We start from the raw sequence: 20,901 nt of genomic DNA, 5'->3' as shown, positions 1-20,901 counted from the left end.
CACAAGTCCAGGCCGCAGGCAGGTCTGGTGGCCAGACAGGAGAACGGAAAGGCCCCTGGAGGAGCTTCTGGGACAAGGGCACACGTGTCCACTTCTCCATGCTCAGACACACACCCACCTGCGCCCCTCCAGGGCCCTGCCAGGCAGAGCCGCAGAGCAGCCCCCTCTGGAGGGTGGATTTGCAGCCGCCTCTCTGGGCGCCGTCTGGAGCGACCCTCCCGTCATTAATACCCGTGCAGCTGAGCACATGCTTTTTATTGGGATGAGTATAAATAAACAGCAACAGGAGCCCTGAAAGAAATGACCCCCAGAGGAAACCCGATCCTCAGGCAATTACAGCACTTCTGTTCAGATAATTGCTGAAACTGCGTGGGGTGCCAATCCCCAGGAGACGCCAGCGTGGCCACCCCGGGCAGACCACAGCCCCACCCGCCCTCACAGGCCCGGCAGCCTTTGTCTGCTGCTTCCTGGAGGGACGCTCCACTGTCACTGAGGCCATTGCACCCCCCAGGGAACATTTGGCTATGTCTAGAGATACATATATATCTATATACATATATATATGTATATATATATATATATTTTTTTTTTTTTTTTTTTTTTTGTACTGAGGACTGAACCTAGGGGCACTTAACCACTGAGTCACATCTCAGTGCTTTCATATTTTATTTAGAGACAGGTTCTCGCTGAGTTGCGTAGGTTTTTGCTAAGTTGCTAAGGCTGGCTTTGAACTCGCAATCCCCCTGCCTCAGCCTCCGGAGCCACTGGGATCACAGGCATGCGTCACCATGCCCAGAGACATTTTGGGGTTTTGCTGCTGGCATTTGGTAGGTAAGGGCCAAGGACAGTGATGCCCGGGACAGTCTCCCCACAAAGAACCGTGCTGCCCCAAGCATCAGCAGTGAGACACCCGTCCAGGGCAGGGAGAAACCTGCAAAGGCAGAAGTTGCCAATGGCTGGCCTCAGACTCAGGAGGGTCACTGTGGGCTGAAGGCTTCATCAAACACAAATGCCCATTGCTGAGTCCCCATCACCTCACTGTGAGGTATGAGTACCATCCTCATTTTACAGACAGGGAAACGGAAACTCAAGTCGAATTTTAGACTTTAAATAAGTTGCCCAAAGCCCAGTGCTAAGGGAGAGAGAGCCGGCTTTCGCAGCTCAGAGCCAGCCTGAGCTTGTGCCCCAAACTGAAGCTGTCAAGTCCCACGTATCACCGTCTAGAGCCGGTGGGAAACGTGGGCTGGATCCACAGGTCTGGGTTCTGTTCCCAGCTCTGCATTTTCACCTGCTACACAACCTTTGGGCACGTTCGTGAAACCCTAATGGCCTTCATTTTGTCATCTGTAAAATGTGCCAATAATGTGACCCACGAGAAGACTGGTATGATGTCAAATATGCACAGCTCTAAACAGGGCCCAGCACGGCACCCTCAGTGAAGGGCAGCTGCGGTCACAGTGGCTACCTCTGGGTCAGAGGTTCAGAGCCATGGCAGCAGAGATTTTCAGTAGGGAAGCGAGCCCAGGGCGGAGGAGGGGACTAGGGTGGAGGGCAAAAGAGGGTGGCAGCCGGCAGGGGAGCCCGCTCCCGCCACGCCAGACCCTGGCACCCCACGCCCTGCCCCTCCATCCTTGTGTTTTGGCAGAGTGCTTCTGCTTTGTTTACTGTTGAAGGCCCATGACTTGGTCTCCCTGGAACAACCAACCTGCAAAAATAAAGTTCCAAACAGGAACAGGACCTGGGTTCCAGGAGTAGACTGAGGGGAGGCAGGGAGGCCACAGGCCACTCTGGCTGAGTCTGTTGGAGGTCCCCCCGCCTAACACACACACACCACGGGAAGGGAAGAGAGCCACCACGTCTTCACTGCTTGGTCTCTGCAGGTATTTTGATCCTGTTCATCCATGTTCCCAGAAATCCCTGTGCAGTCATGGAACATCCATCTCATCATCAGGGAAACTGAGGCCCAAGGGGGTTTATTGATTTGCCCAGAGGCACACACCTGGGAAACGGCAGCTCTGAGCTGGACTCCAACACAGGTGGCTTTAACCATCCTGCTTCCAGCCCTCAGACCTGTGAAAGATGGCGGTAAGACCGAGAGCCTCCAGGAGCTTCCCCTGTCCCCTCTCTCCATGACTCCAGGGTCTTTGATCACAGTGAACATAAATCCCAAGGTCCAGACAAGGGCCTGGTCTGAAAGAACTGAGTGTGCTCTTCGCACACTGAGACTGAAAATCAGGACCTTCTGGAATAGCCCCATCCAGGAGAATTTTTTGATGAGGACGTCCTACAGCTCTGCTCTCCCTAGAGAGCCGTTAGCCCGGGTGAGGATGCCTTGTAACGTGGCTGATACGATTTCAAAACAGGATTTCCAATGTTATTTCATCTTAAATCTTTGAAATTTTAAACTTAGAGTCACATGGCCAGTGACTTTAGTATTGGACAGTGCAGGGAAAACTAAGATTCTCAGGCTTTTTGTCAGCCACAGCCTTCTCGGCACTTCCTTCCATAGCAATTTCAGGTTCACGATCTACCTGCCCTTGATTTCTTTGAGCTGAAAGGGGAGAGACCCTCTTAGATGAGCTGAGTTCACAGAGGACTGTCCATTCAAGTCTCTGGTCAGTCACAGGACCATCAGCCAATGCACAGACTCATGCCGAGTCACAGATCCGACTGCCGAGCCCAAGATGAGTGTGGGCGCCATCCCTACCCAGAAGGAGTGCTGCGCTAACAGGGGAGTTAAAGGATAGCAGTAAGCTCGGTAAAATGGTGGTGCTGTTGATGAGCGAGGCAGCACATGAGATAAGACAGGACGCGGAGTCACTCTGGATTCGAATCCTCATCCCACCACTTAGTAGCTATGAGACCGTCGACAAGTCTCTTAGACCATCAAAGGTCTCTTTTACAGGATACGGTTAAGCCAGGTGGCAGCCTGTGATCCCAGTGGCTTGGGAGGCTGAGGCAGGAGGATCAAGAGTTCAAAGCCAGCCTCAGCAAAAGTGAGGCACTAAGCAACTCAGTGAGACCCTGTCTCTAAATAAGATACAAAATAGGGCTGGGGGTGTGGCTCAGTGGTCGAGTGCCCAAGTTCAATCCCTGGTCCTCCCACCCTAAAAAGGTAAGGCTAATAAATTGTTGTTTCCTGAAATGGCCAAGCGTCCAATCAACGTGTAAGGCGCGCAGCGTCGACCTGCACGCAGAAGCCTTGACGAAGTGTTGGCCTTCATGGTGATCCCTGTCCACTGTCCCCAGGCACGCTTACAGGATCTGCGTGCTGGTTGGTGCCAGATGTGATTCGACGAGTGCCCAGAAACGAGGACCTTTGCGGTTCCTCCATCATGGCGCGGATCCTACAGAGTCACGAACGAGAGTCTGTGTGGTTGCTCCAAGCGTGCTGGTGCACGGCACGCTCACGCCAGCCCTGTGCCAGCCAGCGTGGAGTGGCCTGACAGGCCCGGCACCCAGACTGTGCTCACCACCTGTCTCTAAGCCGTCACCCCGTCGGCGACACGCAGAGCCTACCTCCAAACTCCCGCCCATGGGTGGGCCCGGGGGTGTTTCTTCCCCACTTGGCTCCCGCCTGCCCAGCCAGGCCCCGTGAGGAGGGCAGCAGCTCCTGGCTGCCGTACTCTTCAGGGTGCGGCTGTGCCTCTGCCATGGACCCTCCCCAGGTGGGGGACATGCCACCCTTGATTTTCACCCTGAGTGCAGACGCTCCACGAGAAACCCTGAAATCACGGCCAATCAGCGGGGGTCGGAGCTGCAGGCGAGGGAGAGGTATTTATAAACCTGGCGCCAGTGCCCGGGCCCTCAGGAACCTGAGAGGGCAGCAGCTTTCCTGCCCCGCAGGGAGACTGAGGAGACAAAAACACCAACCCACTCTGACTCTGGGCTTGAGTTGAACGCCAGGGAGGGTGCGGCCAAGTGCCCTTCTAAATTTAGACCCTTTGGCCAAACCAGTTCTCCAGCTCACCCGGCAGACGTCTCTGCCCTGGGCTGGACCAGGACCTTCTTCCAAGAGCAGGGGATACAGAGGGAGTTCAGATCCAAACCAGCTTTCCCTGCTTTTCTGTTCCCATCACCCCTCCAGGGCCTTTCTCACACCTGAGGCAGCACCTGGGGCTGAGGTTCAATGGCGGGCGTGGCTGCTGGCTCCAACCAGCCTGCGATCTTAGGGCCTTAGGGTTCTTGATCCTGGGTCCTTCTGCAGAGTGAGCAGAACCTGGTCAAGGGACTCTGCCTGCAGGAGGGAAGAACTTGACTTCTCGGTGATCTCACCGTCTGAGCCTCCGGTTCCCCGTTCTTCCTGCGAAGCGGGGGATGGCACCTCAGAAAAATCCCCAGAGGGTTAAGTGCACAGCAAGACAGGCGTGGCCAGTTGCAGGGTCTTTGGCTGGCCCCCAATCCACGTGAGTGAACCAAGAGGGGAACCACCGCCAGAGTCCCTGTGCTGAGTCTCTTTCTCTTTCACTAAGTTCAACACCCTCATTTAAATACTACCCTGAGTCCCCGGCCCTGCTGTTAGTCCAGGCCATGGTAATTCTGATCCAAAGGTCTCCCTCCACCTCCAGCCCCCTGCTCCTGTCTGAATGTCTGTGTTCCACTCACATTCCTACCTGGGAGCCTGATCACCAAAGCGACAGTCGGGAGGGAGGTAGCACTCTGGGTGACTGAGTCACGGAAGCAGATCCCCGAATGGGGTTAGTGCCCTTACCAACGAGGCCCTAAGAGCTCCCTCAGCCCTTCCAGCATGTGAGGACACAGGGAGCAGGCGCCATCTGTCTACTAGAGGGGAGACCTCATCAGACACTGGACCCGCTGGCAGCACCATGGCCTTGAACTTCCCAGCCTCCATAACTGTGAGGAGTGAACTTCAGTTGTTTATAAGTTACCCAGCTTATGGTATTTTGTCACAGCAGCTGGAACAGATAAAGACACCCACACAGGACGGAGCAGCATCTAGTCCATTTTTAAACGTCTTCGGCTCTTACTAGCACCATTAGTAATTATGAAAACAGTCATATTAGCTAACAACTATCAAACACTCTACGTTAAGAGCTTTACATGAATTATATAATTTAATTCAATTATCAAGTTATGTATTTAACAACTGATCTTTATTTGACCCAACAATAAAAAATACAGAAGAGCAATATTGCTCTTAAATCTTTGCATCAGTCCTGATAGTATTCCTCGTCTCCTTAGTCGAGTCCACAGGAGCATCATGGATGAACTCAAGAACGTGCCCCTGTTGGGAACTCCGTGGACCCACCATATGCCCCTGCTCCCCAGCTCTAGTGCCTTCTCCCCATGGCAAGTTCTGTGATTGTGCCCCAAACCCCATTGCCTGCCTTGTGCCCTCTTCGCTAGGTCCATTTCTCTGCTCAAGCACCACCCCAACTGGGGCAGGACCTATCCCCACTCAGCAGCATCCTATTGCCCCGGTTACTAAACACCGCAGCTCTGTGCTCTCAACATCTCACCAAGTTTCCATAGGAAGCTGCCCTTCAATTTTGTGCTCAGGTTTGACCGTAGCTGCTCACCCCTGCGGAGTTCACTGGCTGCGTGCATTCCTCAGACACTGACCCCTGTGCTGGCCAAGCTTGCTGGCCTGGATTCAGTCCTGCTCAGGGGCTCCCTTCCCACGAGGCCTCTAAAAAGTGGTCCTCGCAAGGCCATCTACAGAGAAGTCTGACTCCCACTCAGCAGGAAAAGGTGCTGACCAGGCCAAGGGGAGATGCGAATCCTCTGGTTGTCTTAGCATCGGGTTGGCTTCGTGATGACTCGTGCACAGCCCCTCTGTTTTCTGTGAGAAACCCCGTACATTGTGAGCACTGGGATTCCTTTCTGGTCCTGATGACTGTTCAGTAAACGCTGGGTGATTTGATGGAATTTCGTGCATGCATTCCTGCATTTATCAAATACTTACTGAGCTTCTGTCTGCACAGTCTGGGATGACCCTGAGATGGCTGCTGGGGACATCACGAGGAGAAAAACGTAACCCTGACCTCAGGCAACATGGAGCGGGGTGGGGAGGGGATAGATAGTCATTCAAAAAAAGGCACAAGAATGGGCCAAAGGGAAAAAATCGCCCTGTGGAGCTTACATTTGAGAGAGAGAGAGAGAGAGAGAGAGAGAGAGATGTGACTATTACATGCAGCAAGAGAGAAGCCGTTACCAGGGAACTTTGGGAGAAATCACAGGGGCAAAGTCAAGAAATGACGAGTCCTATGTGGGGCAGGGAGACCAGGGTAAGTCATGGCCCAACTGCTCGGTGACAAGGTCATCTTCCTGGTTTCTCCAGACATCTCCCAGGAGTCCAGGTGAAGGTTTGCACCTTTGAAACACCTGTCTGCAGGGAGGAAGACAGGACCTTGATGTACGGCTGCAGTGACCGGTCACCTTGCGGGACTCTAGACAGGTGGATCTTGCAGGGTCTCACACCTGAGCATCCAGTAAGCTGCTGGGCAGGAGAAGGTGGGCCATGCAGGCTCAAGGCAGGCAGACGGCTGTCAGGATGTACCTGCCAGTAATCGTAACTTGTTGCAGCTGTGGAGGCAGCAACAGCCTCATTACAAAACTGGGGGACAGTATAAGAGACTGCTAGGACTGCCCTGGTCAGAAAGCGGGCCAGTGTCAGGCCCAGGAAGGTGCATAAACTGGTTCTGCTACAACTCCCTAGAAGAACTTAAATACCCTGTTCACACTCGCACTTTAAAAAGACCACTCCTGCTGCACAGGGAAGAACGGGCGTAGAGTTTCGCGGACAGTGAAGCACACACTGATGTCTACTCGAGAGTATTTTATGTCACGTACAGGCTTATTATAATAGCCAAGTGTTTAAAATATGATACGTGTATGTATTTTACAGATATTTATGTAGATAGTACAATATCAAATCTTATATAATAGTCAATAAACAAACATATGTGCAGAGTTCATAGTACAGATGAGAGCAATGTGGCAAAAATCAAAAAGGTAGAATTTAGGACGTGCTGGATTAGACCGAGGGGTAGGGTCCAGGAGGCCAGGGGTGAAACGTGGTGGGAATGAGAGCAGACAGAGGGCGCTGCTGAGGAGGCGGGTTTCCAAGGATGTAGCCACTACTTGGAAATGGGGTTTCAAGAGAGAGATCTTTAAACCTCTGGTGCTTTCATCGCTCAGTTTAACGTCTAATATGTTAATGGGAAGGTAAAGGATCCATGTGACATCAGACGGGTGTCATCCATTCAACCCCATGTCCTACCCCCAGGTGCACTGGGGGAAGATGAGGCTCTTAGTGGCCACCCAGGAACTCCAAGGCCAGGTGGCTTGAGCTCTGCACAAGTTTAAATGAAGAAGTGTCCCTTGGGGTGGACCAGCCACTGTAAGCTGTGAGAACAGTTTAGCCTTAAGAAGGACAGAGCAGTGTGGCCAAGATGGCAGTGGGTGACTGTGGGGAACAACCCCCGCCACGCGGCCCAGTCTCATGAGTCAACACCCCAGCTAAGCTTGTTACTCACCCCGAGATTGCACGTGTTTGGAAATTTGGTGACATCTGGAGTTTCGGTCTTAATCAGGCTGGTTTTGGCATTTCCTTTCCTGGTATGGAGCTTTCTGGGTATTTTTCCAGATTCTCTCTCTCTCTCTCACACACACACACACATACACACACGCGCGCGCGCACACACGGTCATTTGTTCAAGTCAGACTCTGAAGTATGCTGCATATGGTAATTGATAGGTGTGTCTCCTAGGTTCCTTCAGGCCATTGGTATTTTTTCTTTGAAATTCACTTGGTAAAGGAACCAAATGCTGAAATACTTTGCCGTGTGGCTTCCCACAAGAACTGCGTTGATGGAGGTTTGCTCAGCATGCTTCCCTGTCCTTGATCAGGACACATGATCGTATCCAGGTTGGATAATCTTTGCAGGGATGCTTTTTGGTGATGGTGTGTCCTGCATTAGGAGGCACATGTCCTCTAGCTGTCTCTCTTTTGGAGAACTAACGGGAATGGTAATCACAACCCATCTATCAATAGCCTCAGAACAAGTGTGGCTTGAGACTCGGAGCTGGGCTCCAAATATGGTTCCGCCATCTTTTGGTTACATGACTTCTTGGAGCCAAGAGCCAACCAAGTTCCCTGGGGGCATGATACATAACTCTGAGGTTCACTGTGAGGATTCCTGATACAGCACAGGAGGTGCCCCGACGAAAGCTCTGCTGTATTACAGGCAGGCATCAAAGGTTGTGTTCGCTGGCACAGAGTTAATAACCACTGTACGAGGAACAAGGGCTATTGTTGCTGTTGGTGGTCATGATGGGGCTGTTATTGAAGAACTGGGAAAACCTAAGCCCTCTTGTTCCTCAACTGAGAAACACAAAGGATATAGAACAGAATCTCAAGATCAACTAACTGAGATCCACGCTGAGATCCCGGTGTAACATGAGATAACACCTGGGGACCTGAGGACCTGCCAGCCCTGGGACACCTCCTTCTCCCCTGCCCCTCTCATCCCCCTTTTCCCCTTCTCCTCTCCCTACCCCTCCCCTCTTCCCTCCATTCAGGCAGAGAAGCCAAAGCGTGCAGCCCTTCCCCAGGGGCACGTCCCACCCAGGGACGAGAAGCACATCTGGTCTGTGGGACCCTCTCGGCAAGGCCCAGAACATGTGGGCTCTCACAGATCAGGCAAGCAGCCTCTGCCCCCAGAAGAAAGCTAAGCAAGGGTGAAGCAGCGTGAGCGCTGTCTCCCTGGCAGCTCTGCGCTCCGCTGGGCGTTCCTCTACCAGAAACCCAAGTGGGGCTCTGGGAGGGGGAGAGAGCTTCCCCTGCAGGAGGGACAGTGAAGAGCACCCTGCGCAGCTCGAGCCCGCAAGAACCGGCCCCACCAGACACTTGATTGCTAGCGAGTACGTAAAACAGATCTGCCACTTTGGAAGACAATTTAACATTTGCTGGTTTTGTTAAATAAAGCTAAACACCGCCCCAACATGTTACGCAGAACCTGCACCCCTAGGTATGTACTCAGCTGGGGTGAAAAAACAGGCTCTGCGCATCCATGTCCAGAGCAGCTTTATTTACAATTGTCAAAACGCGGAAGCAACCAAGATGTCCTCCCACAGGTGAGTGGATTAAAAAGCCCTGTGGTACCGCCACACAATGGTATTACTCAGTGACAGAGAGAAGTCAGCTGCTCAGCCACAAAGAAGACATGGCAGACACTGAAGTGCATTCTGCTCAGGGAACAAAGCCAGTCTGAAAAGGCGGCACACTGTGTGACTCCACCTGAGTGACATTCTGGAAAAGGCAGAAATGCAGATACAGGGAAATGATCCACGGTTGCCAGGGGTCGGGGAGGAGAGAGGGAGGATGAAGGAGGAGAGCAGAGTGGATGTGGGGGCAGAGATGCTATTCTGCATGATACAGTAATGGTGGGTGCACGCCATTGCCCATTGGCCAAAACCCCTAGAATGTACAACACAAGACAGTCCCGAGGCAGACCGTGGACTTCGGTTACCAATCCTGAATCAACATTCGTTCATCAGTTGTGACAAATGTACCACACTAATGTAAAATGTCAACGAGCGGGAAAGGGGGCCTGGGCAAGGGGGTGACTCGAGAGCCCCATACTATCTGCTGAGGCTGCTCTGAGAAAATACAGCCCACCAACTACAAAACAAGTGTTTTCTGACCTCCAGATTGTTCCTGACATCTGCTGTCAAGTCAAGAATCCTGGCCCGGAGATGAGGATGGTCTCTGATAAATGACGAATGTGGCATTACAAGGGGATAAACCCCCTCCTAAGCTCTTGCCCCAGAAGCCAAGGAAGAGGTGTGATCTGTGACCCAGGCCCCGGAGACACTGCTGAGGGAGGACCATTCCTTCCCTGGACCCCACCCATCAGGATCTATTTGCTCTCCTGCCTGCAGTGAGGGTCCCTGCTTCCTGTAAAGAGAAATCTCTAGCGGCCCCCAGAGAGCACCCAGCCTGGGGCCTTCCCCACACGAACCCCAGGGTCTGCACCTGGACTGCCTTTCCTGTGGCGACCATGAGTGGGTCCTCAAGAAAAGTGGTTTGAGTCTCCACCCACGTGTCATGCTTATAGAAAATGTTAACGTTTGGGGGATTTTGGTCAAGGGTGGGATGTGGGGGAAGGTATTCATTTTGCAATTATTCCATCGCTGACCAAGTCACTTGATGTCTCTGAGCCCCTGTGCTCTTCCATTAAATGGCAGCCTTAAAAAAGATTGGGCATAAATATACGTTATCAATAAGGAACTAACCTGAAATAAGTACATATCATTACTACTATTATTATTATTATTTTGGGAGGTACTGGGGATTGAATCCAGAGATGCTTTACCCTGAGCTCCAGCTCCAACCCTTTTAATTTTTTTATTTTGAGACAGGGTCTCATTACATTACTTAAGGCCTCACTAGGTTGCTGAGGCTGGTCTCAAACTTGCAATCCTCCTGCCTCAGCCTAAGTCACCACCATTACAGACATGTGCCACCGTGTCTGGCAAGTGTGTATTATTTAATAGTGTATTCACATGTCAGTTATTAACCCTTCAGCAACCACAACGAAACAAACCACAAGCCTAGACAAGGAACCTGGGGCCAGGAGGAGCTCTGGCATCACACACGCCACATGGTGGTGGAGAAAAATCTGGGCCCAGGTGAGTGTGCTCCTCCTGGTACCCCAGGGCTGTCCCACAATGGTAACATGCTGAGGGACGCTACGCACTGGGAGGAGAAAAGGGAGAGAAAGTCTCCACAGTCGAGCAGGAAATGAGGCCAGGAGTGCATACAGTCATAAAGACACGACCACGAGATTCTAGAAAAAACAACTGTCAACCTCAGACCCACGCTCTCAGGAACTGACCCACAGCTCTGAACCTCCTCTGGGGGTAACTTCTTGTCACCACCCAAATGGCTTATGACGGCAGCGTGTCTCTCTTGGAAGTGAAAGCATCCATGAGACTGTCTGCACAGGGGCCCTGGCACGTCAGGCGTGCCACGAAGATGGAACCCTTCAGGTTCTCTGTCACCTTGAGAAAGTGCACCTGCCATCTGTCTGGGAAAAGTCCAGGGCTCTGTCCCACAACAGGGGACACCTGCAAGGCCCAGCCTTTCCACCTTGGCCCAGTAGGCAGGGCTCCGCGTGCTCTGCTGGCGTGTACGCGTCTCTGCACACAAAGCCCGAAGCAGCAGCCCCGCCACCCTACACCACAAACCATCTTTAAGGCCCTTCATCCGGGAGGTTATTAAATTACACCCCATCTGGCTGGGGGATTTCCCGGTGGGTGGGGCCTCCTGACACTCTTGAATGACCTCAGCTTGGGTGTCAGTCCCTAATGACAGAGTGGCAGAGTCTCTGCCCCCAGTTCACTCACTTCCCTCCTTCCCCCATTCTTCAGCCAGGTGTCCACTGCTTTTCAGGAAAAGCGGGGAGGTGCATTTGGGGTGCATTAGCTATGAGACACCCCTCTTCTGGGCACCTACGGTTAACTCCACTTAGCCTCAGGATGACGTAGTGGGTATTACCATGCCCGTCGAACAGATCAGGAAAGGTAGGTGACAATCAAGATGATGTCACCTATCAAAGTCAAATTGGAGATCTTAATGCAAGGTTGTCTTGCTCCAAACTAAGCTCTTTCCAGGAAAACCTCATTACCTCTACTGTCTTGCTTTCCTCGCTAGCCGCTTGTCTCAGCGGCTATCCCCCAGCTGTCGTGAACTGGCAGTTCCGCAGGAGGAGTAACTGTGGATCCATGCGCATATAAGCTCATTTAAATATACAGCTTTCATATATTTGCATAAAGCTCATATAAAATCTCACATATACACATACATGTATGGAATTCACATTAAATCATTACATAGTGACTATGTGTCAATAACGTAAAATTATGTATAATAGTGACATAATCTAACATGAATCATACATGTAGGATCTTGAATATATGTACAAATAAATGAAACTCTCATTTACTTATTAGTGACTGGATATTAACAACTATTCTAAATACAATATATATGCATTTACATATAATTCTCATAAGTTCATTTCATTTAACCATTAAAAATGGCTATATGCCAACAAGTTTCGTATAGTATATTTAATCTAATTATACGTTGAGGTCATTTTGTATATAAATATCATTTAAAATTGTACATATATTCTCATGCACAGACACATATATGCATAGCCACTTTCGTATGTGTGTGTAAATCTCTATCACTAAAATCATCCCTAGAGGCAGGCACAGTTGTTACCTCGCAGCTGAGCAGGGCCACACACCTGGTGCCTGTGACGGCCAGCCTCAGCTGGGCTCCCCAACCCCATGCAGGCCCACTCCCCCAGGCCCAAGCCCAGGCCTTAGCTGGGGCATCCAGCTTCCAGCTGCTCAGACCCGAGCCCCAGCCACCCGTTTCCTCCCTCTCCCTCACTCCACAACAGCCTCACCTGCCAATCGTGGTCTGCCTTCAAAACGGACTTGAACTTCACTCCTCAACTGCCTCTGTCGAGGTCCGGATGGACAATCCCAAGTCTCGTCGGTGCCTGGCTTCTGTCTGTTGTCATGGAGGGAATCTGTGAAAGCAAAGCCAGCCCAGGCCCCTCTTCCCTGCACCCTCCAGGGCCTCTGATTCACCCGGAGTGCAAGTTCAGGCCCCATTTCAACCCACAAAGCCCTACAGGGTATCGCGAATGAGGTTTCCCACACACACTGAACTATCATCTGCAAGAGCCTGCATGGCCTTACCGATGCCATCTGTGTATCTGGCATTAGTTTAGAAGTGTGTGTAAAGAGGGTTACTTTGGCAAAGATGTGTACCCAGCATGGCATGCCTGGAAAATAAGTGAAGAGCCCTTCCCTTTAATCTCAAGTTGGAGGAAGAAGTGACCTTCTGTGTGCCCAATAAAACTTGGGGGACATAGCTGACTGGGGTCTGACTCACGCCTAAGAAGTTCTACAGACAAGAAATGGAGCCGACAAGCTCCATCCTGCGTAAGGCAGAGGGTGCATGTGTCTTCCATGAGCTATCTGTGGTCCAGGAATGGCAAGGAGCTAGCCTGGGGGTTTTCTGGCCAAAAGACCCCAACTAGGAAAGGTGGCCAAGGGCCAGTAGACTCTGAAAGGCTGAATATGATGGAGTTCACCAGCAATTAGGGGGGACTGTCCACCATCAACCAAGGGAGTTGCCACGGAACCCATAAAATTCCCATGAGAGAGTCAGGCTTAAATATCTATGAGGCCCAGAAAATGCTGAACTCCAGCTGTCCAGAGCACCAGCGTGTGAAATCCTTCCACCTCTCCCGATCCAACCAGAAAAGGCAGCAGAGGGTCAGTGAGGGCAAGCAGTCTTCACCTTGAATGAAGTTGGGGACAAAGATTCTTAGATGCAACTCGGAGTCTGTGACTGCTAGGAACTCACTACCTATGAGGGGTAGAAAGTTCCCAGGGCCCCCCAAGACTTCATCTGGGGTTGGGGAAGAACCACCCCCACTAAGCAGACCCAAAGAGACACTAAGAGGCAAAACAAAGTAACTTTGGCAACCGTACTCCGTTCCCGCTGATTCCACATGACCATGAATGCTGGATTTCCGCCGGGATCAGGGGTCCCTGCGGCATTACTGTCCTTCATTTTCCTCTCCCCTCCTGGGGAAGGGGCTCCCTCAGCACAGTATGACATCAAAATAGCCTATGAGAGGGGTCCCGACAGCCAGCTTCGCCTTATAGAGGTTACACTCTGAACACCCCACAGCCCTCGTCCACTCCGCTGGAAGAACTGTGAGGGGCTAGAAGCAAGAGACCTTCTGGCTTGACCTTGACTACTTACCTAGGATGGAGTCAGGACCTCAAAGAAAGGGCAGAGCACTCAAAGCAACAACGATGACAACAACATCGACCACGGAATACAAAAAGGAGAGGGAGGCCAGCCAGGGGAAGTCCTGGCCTCCACCCAGGCCGGCTGGCCCAGACTGAAAGGTGACCTTGCGGAACGTGAACAGGGAGTGCCGGCCCGAGGGTGCCTGTGATTGTGAGACGTCTTCTCCACAGCCCTCTATTCCGGACGTGTCAAGAATCACGGCAGGATCACCTATCTTCTCATGTGGCGACTCTAAGCTCCTGGGGACAGGAACGGGGTAATCCCTGCCTCCCAGCACCGGTGTAGCTTTTGACACAGAGCAGGGGGCTCAGCAATGGCTGCTGGAAGGACCGGGGGTGGACAGAAGGACGGATGGGTGGATAGATATATGTATGCCCGCCAGGAGAGATGGGTAATCTGAAGTAAATCCCTTTCCCAGAATCCCCTGTTAGCACAGACCTTGAGGACTCCCCTTCTTCTTTCCTGCAGCCCCCACAGTGCATCTAAAGCCATGCCTTGGAAGCCAGTCTCTTGATGATCAAAGCAATGAGGTTGTGCAGCGAGAGGACGCTGTTCACGGTGACCACGTCACTGCTAGCCATGCATGACAGCTGGCACTCTAGAGCTCAAGCTCTGCGAGGTTTGTCTAGGGAGGAGGGCGTTCCCGCTACAGGGAAGAAAACACGCTGGAAGGATCAGGGAAGGGAGCGTGCTACCAGCTCCCTGCAAGACTGCTGCTGCGCCCTCAGCCCCGGGCCCCTGGGGCCTCAGGCTCGTCCCCAGCGACTGCCTTCCTGAGTACCTGAAGCCTCCGGCTGGACCTGGACAGGGGAGTTGGGTGTCTGGAAGCCAGACCCAACTGACACACGTCACATCTCAGCCTCAGGAGGCCCCAGAAACTTTGCTCAGGAACCACAGAACCTGTTTGTGAACGTTACGCACAGGCTACAAAAGGGGGCACACAGCAAATGGAGACGAAGTTTCAACCTTTTTATTCAAAGCAGCTTCTCACAATGTATAAATACTGCATATTAGCACACATGAAAAATACAACTTCTAAGGCACCCAGAAATGTGTTCATACACGTTACAGGACCATTCACAAAGAGAGTGTACAATTTGCTCTAGACAGTCAGCATTGGATAAATCAGAAGATTATTATCCCTCAGCACTGTACCCAGCTTGGGGAAATATTTACAACGCGGTGAGAACGGGTCAGCGGTACCTGCTTTACAACTCCATGAAGTACTCATACGTACAAATATTCAGAGCGAGCTGAAGACTCTCCCAAGAAAATCGGGCAAAATAAAACGAGTAGTCTAATTTGCAAAGGTCTCCGTGGATTTTGGTGTGTGTGTACATCCATGATCAAACCCAAACACTCCTGGGGTGGGCTGGATACGTTTTTGGTAGCCTGCTTCATTATCAGAAGTTTGGTAATAAGCCTTACCAATAGAATAGCACTTCTTCAGCATCTATCATTTCTCAACTGGTCAATGGGTCGATGATTTCATCACAAATGAGAATGGAGCATTATGTGGTGTGAGAACTGAGGAAAATTCTTCCCCTCCCAAGCAGGAATCGGAATGAGTTGATGCAGAACAAAGAGATGGAAATCTGGCAAACCGCAGGAGCCCAACACATGGTGTAGACTCAAGGGCCAAACCCAAGCTGGAGGCTCAGGAGCAAATGGAGGAATCTACACGGGTCAGATCACCCGGCTGAATGCCAGATTCCCACTGGTTATGAGATGAATATAAAGGCCAAGACTACACAGCAGAAACACCCACCTGAGATAGCGAGTTTCAACCTAGAAACTCCACTTTCAGAGCCTTCTCAGTGTGACAACTGGTCCCTCTATATGCGTGAGGTTGGGGGACTGAGTGGTTTCTCTGTGCCAGTCATCGAGCTCGCACATCTCTGTCTAGATGTGCCTATAATCCATGAAACTCGCGCTTTGTTGGACTAATGGAATCTTTGGTCCTTGGTTTTATGAAAGGCAATATTTTCACAATCCTGTCAACACAGACATTGGCAAATGACTTCAAGCTGGGACTAATGGCACAGGGACAAATTAAATACTAGATGGAAAACTCTACACTCTGAACTTCCCAAAGTCAATGAGCTCCAGCGTCAGGCCAGATGTTGGGCCAACGAGGTGAGGTCAACATAGGGATGTCAGAGCTGAGCTTAACATGAGACATCGGCTTTTCCGATTGACACACACACTGCAAAAATGGAAAGCATATCGGCAAATCTCCATTCTGCTGGCTGAAAGGTCACTTTATGACACTTACTGGAGATGAACCAAATACAACAGCCCTGAACTCAGGATCCTATGTAAAGTGTGGGTAAGGAGCATCAGTCAGTGAACTGTGGGCAATCAAAGAAACTGTAACCTTTTATTATCTTGAAAATCAGGTCAAAATTCTAGCTGGTTTTACTAGATCCCAGACACAGTGGACCTGCTGCTGGTACGCTCCATGACTGCTGCCTGGGTCTAGTGCCTGGGCTGCAGTGTGTACGCTCTGCATCCAGTTGGCCTGTGACCTCCAGTTTAGTATGGCTCGACACACAGAGTTCATTGAGGGGACACCGGAACACACGGGAATGCTGATTATGTAACTAAAACCAACTTCAGATTGTCTACACAGTAAGACTTACATGTAAACTTTGTTAGCATCTCTCAAGGAGTGCTGACCACAGTCAGACTGGACAATTCCAGTTCATCCGAAAGGAACCTGGGGTCTACCACCAGGGTCAGGAGCAGGAAATGCCATTTGTTCAGAATAGATGATGAACCAGCAGCCCTCCCTCCCCATGACCATGTCTAAACTATGAATAGCATGCAAGTGGCTCCAGAAAACCCATCCTTGGTCCAATCTCATGGCCAAAGATGACCACCAAGGAGTCTACCTGGTCCCTGCCGCCATCAACGCAACCAGACTCTTCAGATCGGCCATGAGCTGCAGACGGCACCGAGCCGTCAGCATGGCTTACGTGGAGGAAACAACCCGTATTACCCTTTTATTTATTTATTTATTTTTTGCAACAAGCTTAAGGCTCTGTTCACAAACTCCATCAAACCGCCACACAGTGAGAATTTATGGGGAGATCTTAAAACTACATCCGTAGTCACAAAGGTTGGGAAGTTTACTGATCCTAATGGTAAGGCTTATTCACAAATTCAATACATTTTCAAATTATACTTCAAACTCAATGACTTCTAGAAAAAGAAAATCAACCTGCTCTTTAACAGTGTAAGAGCATTATATGAAACAAAAACAAAAATAACAAAGGACCAAAAAAAAAAAAAAAAACCAAACCCATTGGCACCAAACCAGTATGATATTTTTTGAAAGAACGAGTGATAATAATGGAAAAGATTGCCTAAAACGCATATCCTAACTTACCACAGAAATATAAAAGTTTATATTCTGAAAATATATACTGTATTAAAGTCTGTAAGCATTTCAACCAAAATCTGCAGAAAGAACTAAGCGACACTTATCTACAACAAAAATATACATGCAAGACAACCCCCGAAGATGTATCTACAAAGGCAAAGTGTAGATTTTTAAAGAGTTTACAAAACCATTTACAGAGAATAAAATAAAATACTTAAGAAATCTCATTTAGAGTCTTAAATACTGTGTATATTAGTGAGAGGGTCTAGACTAATATATACAATAGATCCAAGTGTCTGAACCCAGGAGAGAAGCAATTCTGCATTTTAAATATTCACTTTGGAAGATTTGTGGATGTTCTTATTTGTTTCTCTGTTTAAAAAAAATTCCCACAGAAACTAGATTGGAAAATTGGGAATGTGACTCAATTCCAAATTTAAAAAGTTTACAAACTTTTTAAAAGTGTTCTTAAAGGGTTTAGTTTTTTCAAAACCCAACAATTAATAATGGGAAATGTAATTCAGCCCTCGGTCAAGGCTATTTTTAGATGTGGCTGTGCAGAGATGCAGCTGCATTGTTCCAAGTCCACTGTGGCTATTATTTTTCTGACCTCACGAAACTTCATATGGGGAAAATGTGTTGCATGCTTCTGTGAGAACATAGCCTAGTTTAATCCATACCAAACAAGAATACTACTTAAAATCGATTCTCTAGTTCCTTCTCATCGTTACCCAATTTCATTCTGAGCAAGAAATGTGGACGGCTTTTCCCCACTGACATTATTTCTGCGCGGGCAGGGACCCGCGAGCGTGACTTCGCTTTAGGCCGTGGCTTCCTTATGAGGAGGTCTGACCGCGACAGAAGTTCTCACGAGTCCTCTGGGGCAGGGCTGTTAGTGCCAATGCCCCACACAGGACACCGGGAGTCAACTGGCCTGGGCTGGGGCAGTGGGAAGCAAGGCTCCTCTGCGTGGCTGACCGACGGGGAGGGGTGGGCTGCTGGAACCGTCCCCCACTAAGGACAGGCACTTCGACTCCCCACCTACGGCTACTCTTCAAACCCAAAGGCATTCTGGGGTGGGCGTCCAAGACCAGTGATCATTCCTCAAAGACCTGTCCAGGTTCTAGGGCAGGACAGACGTGGAGGAGTAGAGAGTGGGGCAGAAGCAGGGGAGAGAGGAGAGAAAGGATCCCACAGGTGGAGAAGGGACTCTGGGGTCCAAGATAAAAACTGAAACTCTGAACCCCATTCTCAAGAGAGCTGTTAGGACAAACCTCAACATGCCCATGGGTCTGGTGTCCTTCATCCCAGATCAATTTCCACAAGCTACCTGGATCTCACCTACACAGTGGCAAAACAACTATCCCCAAAGTGAAAATTCCGGGGGTTCAGTCAGCAACAGACTGCACTGACGCTTGAACAAGGGGTGGAACTTTCTAATTGAACTGGCTTCATGCAAACAGCCAAGACACGGTCTGCCTTTAAAACACCCCACCACAGCCAGAACCTACACGGTAATGGCATGGCTTCCACCTTGGGAGGGGTTCCCCAGGCCTGCCCCTCATTACGGAGCCTCCTGAGGTCTGGAGTTGATGATATGTGCAAAGTTCAAACATTTCTGGTTCTTTCAGCAGGAAACAAAGATAGACATCTACAAAAAAGACTCTACCACCTTCCACTTCCAATGAGAACCTGGCACTGCTTCTGTAGATGCTGAATGTGACCGACCAACCCTGATCAGAAACTAAACAAAGCCAGGGGCCCTTTCCACAGAGGACGCAGCAACCGTGAAGATTCTCTGCCACAACATACAAGAATGAGGTTGGTCCAAAGGCTGTGGGAAGGCAGACAGGAGACCAGCCCACTGGAGAAGAAACAGGCATTGGGGCAAAAACAGGTGCTTCCCCACCTGACTGCACAGGCTCGTTAAGCCCCCAAAAAGAGACACTTCCTTTTCTCCCCTCCAGCCTTGATGTTCACACCTTCCTCTTGGCCAACTGAAACCCAGACCTGACCCCACTCCCTGTGGTAGATGCAGGGTCTTCAGTGGGATGGTGCAAATACAGTTGCTGAACTGCTGGAGGCCCTGCAGCCAGGTCATAGGGACAGGGAGGCCTCCTCCTGGTTGTGGCTGCTTCGAATGAGTCAAGAACTAGGAAGAAGAACAATCCAACTGCTGGAGGCAAAACAGTTCAGACTGCGGAGAGTCAGCAGACCTGGAACTCTTTCTCGTCTCCCCCAAGCACACAGCCAGCAGTCTCTAGAACCCAGGTCAGGCCTTTGCCCCAGAGGAAAACACTCCAGGCAGCATGCCAGTCCGGGGGGCCTGCGCCCGAGCCTTTCTCAGGGCACACAACGAGGGGCTGGGTGTGTTTGCAGACCCTTCGGGCAGAGAGAGCCCTTGATCTCCTTAAAGACAGTGAGTGAAGAGGAAACTCCACCATGATTTCTCCTAAGGACAAGACTAAAGAACAAGCGTAATGTGAGTTTAGCTGCACACAGAGGATCTGACGCAGAGCTGCTACTTTTATCCACAGAAATCCTTCTGTTGTCATCTCTCTGAGTTTTATTTCTTGTGGTTCATTGCTAGAATGCACCAAACGGCATGAACCTTGAATGGTATTTGGTCCAGGGCAGTATGAAAATAAGATCTGTGTGAACAACAGACATCATAATATATAAACAGAAATAAATAAATAAAATAAGTCCAATTAAAGGAAAAAAAAACAGTTTCCTAGTAGTTCATGTTTTTGCAAAACTAGCTTTACATATAATACACATAAATTATCAGAATTTCCACTTACATTGTTTTAAAAATATATATTTAACAAAACATTTCTAAATGTACAATATCTGGGTTTGTAAATCACTTGGTTGGGTTTTAAGACCAAGCCCTAAGAGTCACACAGATTTGCACTGGAGAGGAGACTGAAGTCAGGTCTACACAAGCACTTGCTCATTGGTCTGTGAATTCCCTAAGATTGATCGTCCCCTGGCACCAGATCTACACTTAACCAGAGAGAGCCATGAGGGCCCCATCTCCAAATCAGAGGCACTGTGCAGACACAGCCTGAGTCAGAAGGATGGGGAGAGTGGCCTTCCCATTCCTGGACACGGTGGTGCATTTCAGCAAGCGGGGAAAGGCCAGCGGTGCCTGGCGGGGCTCTGGGAAGACGCAGCCCTGGAGAGCCCTGTACCCGCGGGGAGGGGCGTGGGAGGCCAGGAGGCCGCCTTTCCCACTGTTACACAAAACCAAACCAATGAGGAGCAACCAGAGGACACGAGGAAATGGACACAACCCAAGGAACAGAGACAGCTTGACAAACTCCTTGGCCAGGGCGACGCCAGGCTCCGGGGGCCGGAGCCCAGGGCTGAGCCGGAAGTCAGGTGCCGTGAGCACGGGCACGAGTGACGGGAGCCCTTCAGACCTCATAGATCTTGTCCTGCAGGTAGCTGAAGAGCGAGTCCAGGCCCTTGGAGGAGCTCCACAGCTGCTTGAGCATGAGGCACTCCTTCTCGTTCACGTCCTCCAGCACTGCCTTCAGGAAGCTCCGCACCAGGCATTTGGATTCCTCCAACACCTGGGGAGATGCAAGCCGTCAGTCGCCCCGACCCACACCCCCGGGGCACTGGTGGCCGCCCGC

The 20,901-nt window shown here is 50.5% G+C and overlaps 1 protein-coding gene across 1 annotated transcript in view; it reads right to left on the bottom strand.

Moving 5' to 3' along the window:
• Window positions 1–14,826: 14,826 nt before the first annotated feature.
• Window positions 14,827–20,901, bottom strand: part of Cdyl2 (chromodomain Y like 2) — a 162,787-nt gene continuing 156,712 nt past the window's right edge. The window contains exon 9 of the mRNA XM_047528958.1: window positions 14,827–20,838. Coding sequence (XP_047384914.1) covers window positions 20,680–20,838 — 159 coding nt within the window. The 3' untranslated portion in view covers window positions 14,827–20,679. The remainder of the gene's footprint in view (window positions 20,839–20,901) is intronic.

Source organism: Sciurus carolinensis, chromosome 16 (genome assembly GCF_902686445.1).
Source record: "Sciurus carolinensis chromosome 16, mSciCar1.2, whole genome shotgun sequence".
Classification (NCBI taxonomy): Eukaryota; Metazoa; Chordata; class Mammalia; order Rodentia; family Sciuridae; genus Sciurus; species Sciurus carolinensis.
The sequence above is the reverse complement of the archived record's forward strand: the minus strand, read 5'-3'. Positions and strand labels throughout refer to the sequence as shown.